At 34.5% G+C, this 12,212-nt stretch overlaps 2 protein-coding genes and 1 non-coding gene across 5 annotated transcripts; 1 reads left to right on the forward strand and 2 right to left on the reverse strand.

Moving 5' to 3' along the window:
* Window positions 1-332: 332 nt before the first annotated feature.
* On the forward strand, window positions 333-6,868 carry LOC123917974 (ADP-ribosylation factor GTPase-activating protein AGD1-like). The gene is made up of 20 exons (XM_045969892.1): window positions 333-545; window positions 923-999; window positions 1,461-1,561; window positions 1,895-1,965; window positions 2,130-2,192; window positions 2,406-2,450; window positions 2,888-2,953; window positions 3,060-3,107; window positions 3,205-3,300; window positions 3,477-3,518; window positions 3,782-4,003; window positions 4,098-4,226; window positions 4,349-4,573; window positions 4,661-4,750; window positions 4,840-5,178; window positions 5,312-5,460; window positions 5,532-5,625; window positions 5,692-5,857; window positions 5,949-6,198; window positions 6,347-6,868. The coding sequence occupies exons 1-20, from the start codon at window positions 501-503 to the stop codon at window positions 6,453-6,455; spliced, it is 2,427 nt and encodes an 808-aa protein (XP_045825848.1). The 5' UTR covers window positions 333-500; the 3' UTR covers window positions 6,456-6,868.
* TRNAK-UUU lies at window positions 791-863 on the reverse strand. Its single transcript has one exon. It is a non-coding gene; the product is annotated as a tRNA-Lys (tRNA).
* An 805-nt stretch (window positions 6,869-7,673) lies between the features above and the next one.
* Window positions 7,674-10,904, reverse strand: LOC123917975 (transcription factor ICE1). 3 transcript variants are annotated; one of them, XM_045969893.1, is made up of 5 exons: window positions 10,783-10,904; window positions 9,597-10,730; window positions 9,062-9,298; window positions 8,114-8,284; window positions 7,674-7,979 (listed from the first exon to the last, which is right to left on the reverse strand). In XM_045969893.1, the coding sequence occupies exons 2-5, from the start codon at window positions 10,629-10,631 to the stop codon at window positions 7,893-7,895; spliced, it is 1,530 nt and encodes a 509-aa protein (XP_045825849.1). In that variant the 5' UTR covers window positions 10,632-10,730; window positions 10,783-10,904; the 3' UTR covers window positions 7,674-7,892. The 3 variants fall into 3 exon arrangements, with proteins under 3 accessions (XP_045825849.1, XP_045825852.1, XP_045825850.1); XM_045969896.1 differs by having other exon boundaries at window positions 9,597-10,724; window positions 10,783-10,900; XM_045969894.1 differs by having other exon boundaries at window positions 9,597-10,736; window positions 10,783-10,900.
* Between the last annotated feature and the right edge of the window lie 1,308 nt (window positions 10,905-12,212).

Consider the following 12,212-nt stretch of genomic DNA (forward strand, 5'->3'; position numbering starts at 1 on the left):
TGCATTAAAATGTACAAGCTACATAACGAAAATAGGTTGTGTCGCTAACGAAAATATATACTGTATTCAAGATAATTAAAATGTACAAGTTACATAACGAAAATATATATATATATATATTTAAGATAATTAAACATACGGATAATAATGTGTTGCTAACACTTTTTGAATGACAAAATAAATTATCTTAAAAACTATATCCATAGAACTACGAAGGAAAATAGGTAGATAATAGTTGTGTTGTGTCTATAGAGAAAGAGAGAGATTAGATTTCTTGTGACAGACATGAAATATCGCAACTACTGCTTCAAATGTGCTCTAAATAACTTGAACAAAAAATATAATTAAACAAATCAACCAAATACCTCTCTTTTTTCTCTTTTGTTTTTTTATCACCTTAGAATAGTTTGACTTTTTCAGCAAAAAACAAAAGAAGAAGAAGAACGTGACACCAACTAAAAACAAGAATATTGATTGATAAAACATTGTTTTCTGTTGAAATGAATTTTACAAAACTCAACGACTCTCCCATGTTTCGTCAACAGGTTCTCTTCTGTTCTGTTCTATGTATGCTTTTTCTTTTCATGTTCATTTAAACATTGTATGTTGCTGTGCTTTGATCATTTTTCCCTATAAATCACATAAACTTCTCGGATTAAACTTGTGTCCTTGTCATGTTCGGTGTATGTGTTTCATAGATTTTTACAAGGGAAAAAAAAATGTATGTATTAATTAATGTTGTTTTTCTAAACTTCTGTAAATTCAGAGAAAAATAGAAAATCATTTTTTACGCCGTCTGTGGGAATCGAACCCACGACCACATGGTTAAAAGCCATGCGCTCTACCAGCTGAGCTAAGACGGCTGATGATGAAATAGATATATATATGATTGATAATAAAGTATGGCTATGTAAAAATGCAGCTTCAGAGTTTGGAAGAAAGTGCAGAATCGTTACGTTCCAGATGTTGGAAGTTCTACAAAGGATGTAGAAAGTACACGTGAGTTGTTTCTTTTTCATGCCATTTCATTTGTTTCTTGAACTTTGCAATTTGTGGTCGATTAAGATTCTCTTTGGATAAACAGCTTATTTGCAGTTAATAGCACAAGAATTTGTCATGATATGCACTTATTTATAAGCTTACATAAGTTATTTTTATAGAAAAAGATAAATTGTTGTTATATATGTTACGGGCCTACGAGCTATTTTCATAAGCTATATTGGAGAAACTATGAAGCATAGACAATCCTTGGATTAGACATGTCTGGGTGTCGGTGTATGACAACGACACTTATGAAAGTTGTCTTCATAAGTTCTCCTAAACAGTCTTTCACAAAACTTATGTTCGTAGATAAACTCAAATAAGTAAGTCCAAACATGTCCTAAATAGAAGTTATTAAGCGATGGTTCTCATGTTCTTAAATTTCTAATACCCTAACAGTACTTTCAACCTTTTTTTAGGGAAGGGCTAGGAGAGGCATATGATGGAGACATTGGATTTGCAACTGCACTTGAAAGTTTTGGAGGAGGCCATAGTGACCCTCTTTTTGTAACTTTGGGAGGTACTTAACCTTATCGTTCTTTTGTCTTTTCTTTTAAAATAAATCTAAATGGTTTCTTTGTTGTATTCTTGTTGCTTAACAAGAGACATTGATTCTAGATGTGTACTTTCAAGATAGACACGAGTGGTAGATTAGTGGGACGTGGGCCTGACCCACTAATCTTCCACTTATATCCATCTCTCTCATAAATGGACAATAAATAAAGATAAAAAATGGAATCCGGACTCAGGTTTTGTACCATCCCGGACGTGTATTTCCGGCCAAAGTGGATCCTTAGTTATATATTTGTCTTGTCCCAACATGAAAACTTACCTAAAAACATTATATGACCAGGACCTGTAATGACCAAATTCTCTATTGCTTTGAGAGAAATCAGTACACACAAGGAACTTCTTCGGTCGCAGGTAATGATATGCTACTGTCTATTTATGATCCTCCTAAATTGGATTAAACTACAAGATGATATTGTTGAAAATTCTTTGTTAATTTGATTTGTAGAGTAACTCAGCTAGACACAATTGATCTAGTTAACATTGCTAACCTGACTGTACTTGATGTGACTTCTTAGATCGAGCATATGCTGAATGACCGGTTAATGAACATCCTAAATGTCGAAATCGTTGATGTCAAGGTATATAGCGAGTAGCATAATTTTTTAAATGTTAATACATATTTAATATTGTTGATTTTTTTTTTATGCTAAACACATGGTAATGTGGTATGCTAAGTCATCATACCTGATGATATATTCATAATAGTGTCGATTCAACAAAATATTAAAAATTCGTGCATTAAGTATGACTTGTGAAAATTATATTTTAACGCCGTCAAGTGATGCTTGCAGGAAGCTCGGAAGCGTTTTGATAAAGCTTCCCAATTATATGATCAGGTGCTATGAACATTGAATAATATAATTGTCTCTGCATCCATTTTTTTCTTTTCCTTCTACTGTCTTCAGCTATACAATTTACTTTCCGAATTCATTTTTCACTCAGTTTCTGCATTGGCAAAATTTCAATGTATCTTTTGGTTTTCGCCTTTTCGGTGAATGACTTGCTTCATTTGATTTATGTTTCAACATCTTCAACTCACTTATGTTGAATTTCTTATGTTGATGCTCTCAAATTTCATTACTGAGATAGGAAGAAATTAATTTGAGTTATGACAGATATATTTAAGTATGAACATTCAATAAAGTATGATCTTATTTTAACCATTCTCACTTTTTGGACTTTCAAAGCACTTCGTATCGTAGTGTTTTAATTATAAGTTTATCGTCCTTTCTCTTGATCATAACACAAATGAAACTTGGATTTCATGTTACAGGCACGTGAGAAGTTTATGTCATTGAGAAAAAGTACCAAGTTTGATGTTGCAGCTGTTATAGAAGAGGTAGGTCAAGTAGCTCATTTTTGGCATTGTATTGACAAACATTTTATTATCTTGTCATGGACTACCATGATCTTTTTTAATCTAATCTGGTAGAGAGACATTCCAGGAATTGCACAATGCAAGAACAATATTCGAGGAAGCTCGTTTCAATCTGGTAATATTAGTAGAACATGATATGCTGCTTTTAATAAGAGTGTATGAAATGCATTTGCTCATATCTTAACTACAGCACATTTCATCATTTGTTCTAGGTTGGTGCTCTTCATAATATTGAGGCAAAGAAGAGATTTGAATTTTTGGAGGCTGTCACTGGAGTTATGGATGCTCATCTTCGATACTTTCAACAGGTATATATGGCATAGTCATATACAACATTATCCATATGCTCGCTTTGGTCTAAAATATAAGCAAAAAGTTACATATATTCGGTTCAAATTTGGATCAAATACATCTTCTTATATATAAGACTAGAGGTAGTACAATTTTGCACTTACGCCGATTTTAATAATTCTTTCTCTTGCAGGGATATCAGCAGTTACAAGAGCTGGAGCCTTTCATTATTGAGGTTAGGAAACATTTCACTTCTGCAGATATTTATCTGGTTTTCTTTTGATTATATGTTTAAAGTGAGAATATTGCATTTAGAATGCATATACTTCCTCAAAACTCAAAATCTATGATAATTTGACATGTGAAAACAATGAAACTCATTAGAAATACAAAAATGGAATGTGTAATGTCATGTATCGAGAAAAACTGTTGGTTTGAAGAATATTGTGAATATTGACTGAATGGAAGATTTCCTTTCTTGTATCTACTATGTTGTAGGTTTTGGCTTATGCACAAAAGGCAAGAGAAAGTTACAATGAGGAGCAGATTTCTCTTTGTGAAAGAATGGTAGAGTACAAAAAACTAAGTTACCAAGAAAGTAGGTTGTCCTTGAATGGCCCTTATGGTTCTCCCAGTGCAGAGAATGCGCATACGCATCCTTTTTCTAGGATATCAAGTAGTGTGCTAGATGCAGTAGCTGAATCAGCTGCAAATGGAAAGGTATTTCAGGATATGATGTTTTTCCCTCTACTTCATTTCATTATACTTAGTTTTCATTCTTGAGTCACAAAAGTTGAGCACTATATATGTGTAGGTTCGAGTCATTCGACAAGGGTATCTTTCAAAACGTTCCTCGAATTTGAGGGCCGACTGGAAGAGAAGATTTTTTGTTCTTGATAGTCTCGGAACGCTTTACTACTATCGTAAACCATTACAAGTAAATGTAAGTATCGAAGTAAAACTAAACGTTAAATACTAATTAAGTAATGAATATTGTATATTTAGCGATGCTTATTTTATCACATTATCTTGTTACTGAATTTTAGCATGTAACAATCCTTTCAGAGTCATAATCAGCAATGTACACAGAGAAATTGTGCCAATGAAAACAGTGCTGGCATTTTGAGTAGGTTGCTTTCTTCGCAATACCATGCAGCTGTTCCTGATGAAAAATCTGTAGCACGTCACACGGTGAACCTGCTCACAGCAACAATCAAGGTTGATGCTGAGCAATCAGATTTAAGGTTCTGCTTCAGGATTATTTCGCCCTCAAAGATGTATACTTTGCAGGTAAACACAATCAATAATTTGATTTCATTAACATGTAAGTTTGGTATTTATCATTACTCTTCACTATGCTTTGGACATAATTTGCAGGCAGAAAATGCCCTTGACCAGATGGATTGGATGGAAAAAATAAACGGAGTCATTGCATCCTTATTGTCTGTACAGACACTAGGTGTAAAGGTAGACAGCGATTTTTATTTTAAACACATCATTGGATGCATGTATTAATAGTGACTACTAAAATTATAAAAAAAATAATTACGTGACAGTATAAATCAGCTGACGCAGAAAGCTATGACAGCGACTCTTCCAACAACACCGACACATTACAAAGTTTACAAGACCATGATCAATTAGGGAGTGGAGAATTTGCACCCAAGAACTCCGCCATTCGTAAATCATTTGAAAAATCATCTGAAGACTTGCAGAAGAATAAGCAGTGTGTAAGAGTTGAACAGCCAATTGATATTCTAAGAAAGGTTAGTGGGAATGATAAATGTGCCGATTGCGGTAAACCTGAACCAGATTGGGCATCCTTAAACCTTGGTATCCTTGTATGCATTGAATGTTCCGGCGTTCACCGTAATCTTGGTGTACATATATCAAAAGTAAGTAGTTGATGTTGATGTTTAATTACTTATCCAAATCTTATTGTTCATATTTTGTTTATTAATGGTTTATAAGGCTTTCTGTTATCAGTCCTCACTCTTGCAACTAAGACGTGATGACATTTTTTTGCAGGTAAGATCACTGAAACTTGATGTCAAAGTGTGGGATTCCTCCGTCTTAACTATGTTTCAGTCACTTGGAAATCTCTTTGCAAACTCGGTCTGGGAGGAGCTTTTACATGCCGCAACAAGTACTTCACAAACTGATGACACTCCTTACGGGTAAGTTTGCAAGAGATTGATAGGGTTAAGTGGCTAAACTTTCACTAACATTTTTGCAACCTGCATTGCAGTTCATTCAAAGGCGATAAAAACAAGTTAGGTTATGCAAGAAAACCAGAACTTGATGATCCTATTGCACTAAAGGAAAGATTCATTCATGCAAAGGTAATCTAATTCTTACTTTTAGTTTTTTCTCACATAGATAGAACTTGACTGTTTCCCTTATCACAGTACGCGGAGAAAGTCTTTGTTCGACAGTTGCCGAAAAGCCACCACCTTCTTTCAGTGGCACAACAAGTGATGGAATGCATCTGTGCCAATGACAAGAAAGCAGTGTACCGGCACATTGTCAAATCAGATGTGGATATCAATTCTGTTAGTGGAGACATAATATCTGGTATGCCTTCTAGTCACAAAAGTCCAAACTTCTGGAAATTTTTTGCTGTTAAAATTTGAAATAGGATACAAAATAATTAATTCTAGTGCAGGCTATTTTTCTAATATGTCGTCTTCAAGTGATTCAAACAAATCTTCTACAAGTAAAACTCAGATAATGGAGGACATGCACGAAGGTTCTAGTGTGCTTCACTTGGCTTGCCTAACAAGCGATGCTGGAATGATAGAGCTTCTTCTACAGTATGGCGCAGATGTAAATGCTATTGATTCAAGAGGTAGGACACCGCTGCATTACTGCGTTTTGAGAGGAAAGACTGCAGCTGCCAAATTGTTTATTACAAGGTAATACATATTTTGAAATGTTTCTAGATATTCCAATTTTTTTTACTTTACATCCCTATATTCTCTATCATTGGATTAATGTATGTGCTAACTGCTGAACATTTTAGAACATAAAAATCTATATTTGATCAAGAACAATTATTTTCAGGGGAGCCAATCCACTTGCTGTAGATAACGAAGGCAACACTCCACTTATGCTTGCACCAGAACCCGGGGCTATTGGCAAAGACATTCTTGCTCTCTTAACAAGCAGATGACGTTTACCGTAAAAAAAATTCCATGCCTCACTTCTAAGAGAAAATTGAGGATCAACCAACAAGTCGTTCAGTCGCACACATCCCGAAAATACACATTTTTTGTTCGGAGCATGGAGCTGGTGGGTTGGTTTGCTAGGTCACAACTCACATGTTTGTGATTGTCATCTTTTGTGAGTAAGATGGGATAGGCTGTTTAATGAGGTCTTCACATCCATTTCAATTTTCATCTAGAGTCTGAGTTTTGTAACATATTCCGAAATTTTGGAGTTTATCATATGATCAAAGTTATATAGTACAGGGGTTGTATATAAATTACATGAGTGATTATTCATCAAGATTTATGTTCCTTAATTGTGCGCCTGGTTTTGGATGCTGCTAGCTATTGAAAGGGAAATTTTAGTTCAACTGAAAAATTATGATATTGCTAAGTTGAACGTCTTTATCCGGGTTTGAACTCGGGACCTCACAGTTATACGTAAGTTTCAATAGTGTTTACCACTTTGTTGTACGCTTTTCCTTTTCTAAAAAATTCTTCCATCCAAAACATACTAATAATGGTAAATTGGTAATTGTTTGTTAAAAAAATGGTATATTGGGTAGTAGTTGTAGTAGTAGTAGTAATAATGTGGTCCTAGTTTCCTTGGATATTTATGGCTTACTATACATGATAAGCCATCTCTATCTCTAGGGGAGCATAATCATCTAAGGTCTTCTATAAATAGTACTCCTCTAGTCTTTATTAAAAAAAGGGGAAGAAAAAAATCATTGAGACTAGGAGATTCTTTAATATGATAATTTTAAACATAGTATAAGAGTATAAAATTCATTTGAATATAAGTGCAACACAAAATTTATAGTAATTTTGTTGCCTTTTTCCTTCTGTATAGGATTAGGACCAGAGCTACTACCATTAAGGGCACTTTATCAAAAGTTGTTGCATTAGTAACCTTGTTTTTTATTCATTATTTGGAAATTAGATCAAAAGGTGGAGATTATGTGTTAGCTTAGCAGATACCTCTAGTATTGCCAATTTTGCTGTTGATGCCATTCATTATATGAAATAGCTTCCCTTATTTTTCAATCTACTTTTTGCTTCAAAAGGGAAAGATAAAATATATAATAAATTTGTGATGGCCACGTTTAAATTGGGGGGGACCAAAATAGCATGTCACTTCAAATTTGTGTCCTTTCTGAAAGGAGTATAAAGAGGATAATCAATTGGACACAAAAAAACAATCTTCACATTAAAACTTGTAGAAGGTGCCAATCAAACTGTTGCTAAAAGAAATAACTTCTAGTTCAACTTAAACTGAAATCACCAGAGACAGTATCATACACTTGAATTGTAAACATTAAAAAGTAAAGAAACTGATAAAACTTGCTAAAGTGACGGTTTGAAATGGAAAGTACTACTAGTTTGTTTGTTGCCAAAACTAATTAATTAGGCCATTCCATTAAGCCAGCTAAATCCAAGAGTACTGCTTTGATTTGCTCTGGAAGGACATCTTGACCTTCTTTGCATTGCTGTAAGACAAAAAAAAAAAAGCAACTGTGAGCAATGGTTGCGGTTTTTTAATGAATAATTGAAAACCCTTTTGATTACAAATGAAGAAAGTACTGAATGTTATAATGCTAACATGATACTCAGTTAAATGTACCTCGGCTCTAAATATATCCATAGCAAATCCATTGAAACAGCTTATAACAGCTTGCTGAATGTCTAATCCAAGGTTATCCAAAGCCTTCATGGTTGACAGCAAAAGACCAGGTTTGCGAGGACAAAACATGTGGATATTCACAGCCCTTCCTTCCCGCAACCGAACCTCGATCTATACAAAAAATGAAAATGGCAATTGGACAATGGCATCAAGAAAACTTTCTATTGAATCATTCTAATGACAACCAAAATGCTCAAATGTGTATATGAGGCTAGTGTCATACTAAGATCAATAAGTCTAGACATGGTAAATAGGAATCATAAGACTTTATAATATTCAATGTTTTTACTTTAGGTAGAAAAAAACAAAGAGGGAATTCAAATAGATAAGACATACGGCTAATTCCAGAATAATTCGTTTTCATTTACAGAACAAATGTCTTTCACATCGAACCATAGTAATGAAAAAACTATCCGAATTATTATGCACACACAAGGTATAATGGTGCAAGTTGTGTACGACAATTAATGCAATTGTGTCTATCATATAGTAATGTAGTAGAATTCTCTATAACAACAACACATTTATGCAATGAGTCTTAAAGCACACAAACAAAGGATTCGAAATTGTGTGCAGCGTGCAGTCAGCCACATCTAGACCGTTCAGTCTATATCTCGATGTAGATTTTGATTTGTTTTTTTAAACCTAAAATACCTATCTTGAAATATGAAACGTATGATATTTGATTATATGGTCAAGATGTGGCCGACTAGTCGTAAAGTTGTGATTGCACACAACCCGCATCCACGAGAAAATTTGCTAGCTGTCAATCTACACACCACTATTTCTAGTTACAGGAATTAAGAATATAAAGTAAGAAAGCAATGTGAATTTGAGGAAATATGTAAACAAAAAGACAACTTCAAGCATTTGGACTAACAACATTACCCTGGCAGGTTGGGTGGCAGGTTGGCCATTGGGGCTTGGCAATGAGCTGGGGCATAGTTCTTCTTTGATACGACTTGGCAACGAAGATGGAGTCGGTGTCAAAGGATGGAAGCTTGAAACAGGTGTTAGTGAAGATCCAGCAGGTGTTGATTCCAACTCGTTATGAAGGTCATTGATCCTTTGCAAAAGTTCCTTCAGATACTCAATTGCATCCCCAAGAATTGAAGCCCTATCCATCTATGAAAGCAAAAAACATGTCACAGAATCCATAGATGATAGATCCACAACAAATCACAGCAACAAAACATCACAATTAAAGCTTTTAAACATATTAACTACCTTAATTAGCTAATTACCATAATAAACCCTTATTATCAAAATTCTTAACAATGACTCACAGATCAAATCTTTAAGAATCATGAATTAGTAACTAACATAAACATCAATCAAGATAGAAAATGAAACTCATCAAACAGTGTAAGTAAGAACTTGAAATTTTGAAATTAAAGAGGCTGCAAAAAATTTAAACCCTTACTTTGCTAATCTTTGGAACAACAGACCTCAGCATATAGAGTCTATCATTGAGCTTCTTCCGGCGACGACGTTCCGCCATCAAATTCTTAGCAGGGATTCCTTTCTTCTTCCCTTTCTGATCAACACCACCAGTTACAGTACTATTACCATTAGAACCATTTCCACAGTTTTTGCCATCAATCTCTTCCATCTTACCAAAATTGTTACTCTCAGTCAAATCATCAGAATCATAGTTCAAACCAGACCCGTCAAAACTCAAATCATCAAATTCATCTCCACCACTCATCTTCCTTTTCTTATCATTCCCTCCACCCATTTCACACTTTCCCAAGTTTTTTCTCAGTGCTGCTCTTTTCTGAAACAGAGTCGGTTGTGTTCCAGAAGAAGGTAAAGAATCAAGAGGTCTCAAAATCTTAGACCTGTTCAAAAACAGTGACTTTCCAGAACCCTCTTGAGAGTTCTGAAACCCCATGAAGCCATTGAAGCCATTGTTGATTTGAGGCAATTGGGGTAAGCTCAACTGATTAGTAGCACTAGTAGCTGGTAACTGATTTTTTGAAGTGAAATCAAAACTACCCATAAATGAAGAACAACCAGGTAACATTGAAACTTGATGATCAAGAAAACCACCAAGTTCACATGGAATTTCAAAAGGGTTGTTGTTGAGAAGAGAAGAAAAGGTGTTAGTGTTAATGGGTTTAGGATTTGGAGGAAGAAAATACTGAAGATTTGATGGTGAAGGTGCTGAAGGATCAAGTGAGTTGAAAACAGAAGAAGAAGGTGAACATGAAGATGAAGAAACAGAATCAACAGTTTGGAGTAAAACGTTGTCTAAGTTAGGAGAAAAAGCCATGTCTCTGATGTACCATTCAGCATCTTCATCATTGATTTGAAGCATGGGTTTGATGAAAGCAGAGAAATCTTGTGAGTTGTTAGAGATGAAAGGTGAAGCAGATGAAGGAGTGTTAGGGTTTGTAGTGTTTTCATCTTCTCTTTCTTCTACCCAACCATTGTTACTGTTCATTCTGGAAATCATGGTTTTTTGGTTTTTGATTCTGACAAAAAAAAAGGTTGTGGTTTTTTTTTATTTATTTATAATGGGGTTTGCTTGTTTAGAGAGAGAGAGAGAGAGAGAGAGAGAGAGAGAGAGAGAGAGAGAGAGAGAGAGAGAGAGAGAGAGAGAGAGATGAAGGAAGATTTGAGGGGACAGTGGTTGAGTTTTGGGTTTCAAAGGAAGGAGAAAAGGAAGAAAAAGGAACCATGAAGTTGCAGAAGGAAAAGGGTATTTGCTTTTTTTGTGTAAAATAATTGAGAAATGATATTTTAAGCTTACAATTTTCATACTACAGTACAAAAAGAAAAAACAAATTTAGACATGGTTAATGATTACTAATGGGGGTTAATAACGTGGTTAATGATTACTAATAGGGTTTTCTTAACTGATTTTAAAGCGTTCTTAATTACTAGTAGGTGTTTAGGGTTCACAACTCCGATTTTTGTATATTACACGCAATCATTCAATTTCAATTTTTGAGAACCACTTTTTTCATATTATGCTGCAAAGGCATGATGAATGGGATGAGCAATGCACGCAACCCTCCTTGATATTTTCTTAATCGAAATGCTACTTCTGGCGAAATAACTTTTACGAAAAAATCACGATAGAGTAATGACAATGCATTTAACCTTTTCAACTGTCCCAACTTTACACCAAGCGATTTGCAATGAATTCGGGATAAAACAATTCGCTTGAAATGATATGACTCTTTTCTTAATAGATACGCGAATGTTTTTCATTAAACTCTTTACAGACTTGAATTCATTGAATTTAAAAGTAGATGCAGCCATGCACTCAATAGTTTGAAGTCGTATGATTATGATCGAACGATTTAAATATCACTTCAGAATTTTATATTAAACCAAAATAAAAAAACTGTTTTAAAATTCAAACCGCCTGATCTTGATCAAATGGTTTACGATCGTTGACTACATGCAATCACGACTACACTAAATCTGATTCCGTTGTAACCTCTCACATAAATCACCGGCTTTTCCTTAATTTTTCCACTTTTATTAACTAGTAGTTTTGGAAGGTTTTGAGAGTGCGGTTATGGGGAGAGGTAATGGCATAACCCTGAAACGTTACAAACTAACTAACCAAACCAAAATCATGATTACCCCAAAATATGGCTTGTTGGCTGCAAAGCCATGTGATGATAGCATAACATACACACATTTTCGGTTTTTGCTTCCGTGCTTTTGTCTATGCACGTTTATTGTTCATTTTACACCCTCTATATATATTCCTTTTATCAAATCAAATATATATATAGAGGGAGAAAAATGCCACTACTAACTCACATTTTTTAACATATTTTTTATTTTTAATTTGTTGAAATATATATGACTTTATCTAACTTTGTTCTGGACCGATTCAAGACTCATGTTCGCTATGTCGACCTAGTCCCTAAGGCACCAAAGCCCAACAAAAGGAACATCAATTTCATAGAATCATAATGTCTCAAAGGCATTCAATGGTGGCATAACTCGACATTTTTTAGCGCAATCTTCTAACGACCACAAACCAATGCTCCAAAGACACCATCACTCCTCCTAT

This window comes from Trifolium pratense, linkage group LG3 (genome assembly GCF_020283565.1).
Source record: "Trifolium pratense cultivar HEN17-A07 linkage group LG3, ARS_RC_1.1, whole genome shotgun sequence".
Classification (NCBI taxonomy): domain Eukaryota; kingdom Viridiplantae; phylum Streptophyta; class Magnoliopsida; order Fabales; family Fabaceae; genus Trifolium; species Trifolium pratense.

Excerpts from the sequence above, each read along its gene's own strand:
- LOC123917974 (XM_045969892.1), top strand. The coding sequence starts at position 501 with ATGAATTTTACAAAACTCAACGACTCTCCCATGTTTCGTCAACAG. Across the intron at positions 1,562-1,894 it reads TCTTTTTGTAACTTTGGGAG|GACCTGTAATGACCAAATTC; the intron begins GTACTTAACCTT and ends TTATATGACCAG. Across the intron at positions 4,574-4,660 it reads CAAAGATGTATACTTTGCAG|GCAGAAAATGCCCTTGACCA; the intron begins GTAAACACAATC and ends CATAATTTGCAG.
- LOC123917975 (XM_045969893.1), bottom strand. The coding sequence starts at position 10,631 with ATGATTTCCAGAATGAACAGTAACAATGGTTGGGTAGAAGAAAGAGAA. Across the intron at positions 9,299-9,596 it reads TTGTTCCAAAGATTAGCAAA|ATGGATAGGGCTTCAATTCT; the intron begins GTAAGGGTTTAA and ends TTGCTTTCATAG. Across the intron at positions 8,285-9,061 it reads CTGCCACCCAACCTGCCAGG|ATCGAGGTTCGGTTGCGGGA; the intron begins GTAATGTTGTTA and ends TTTTTTGTATAG.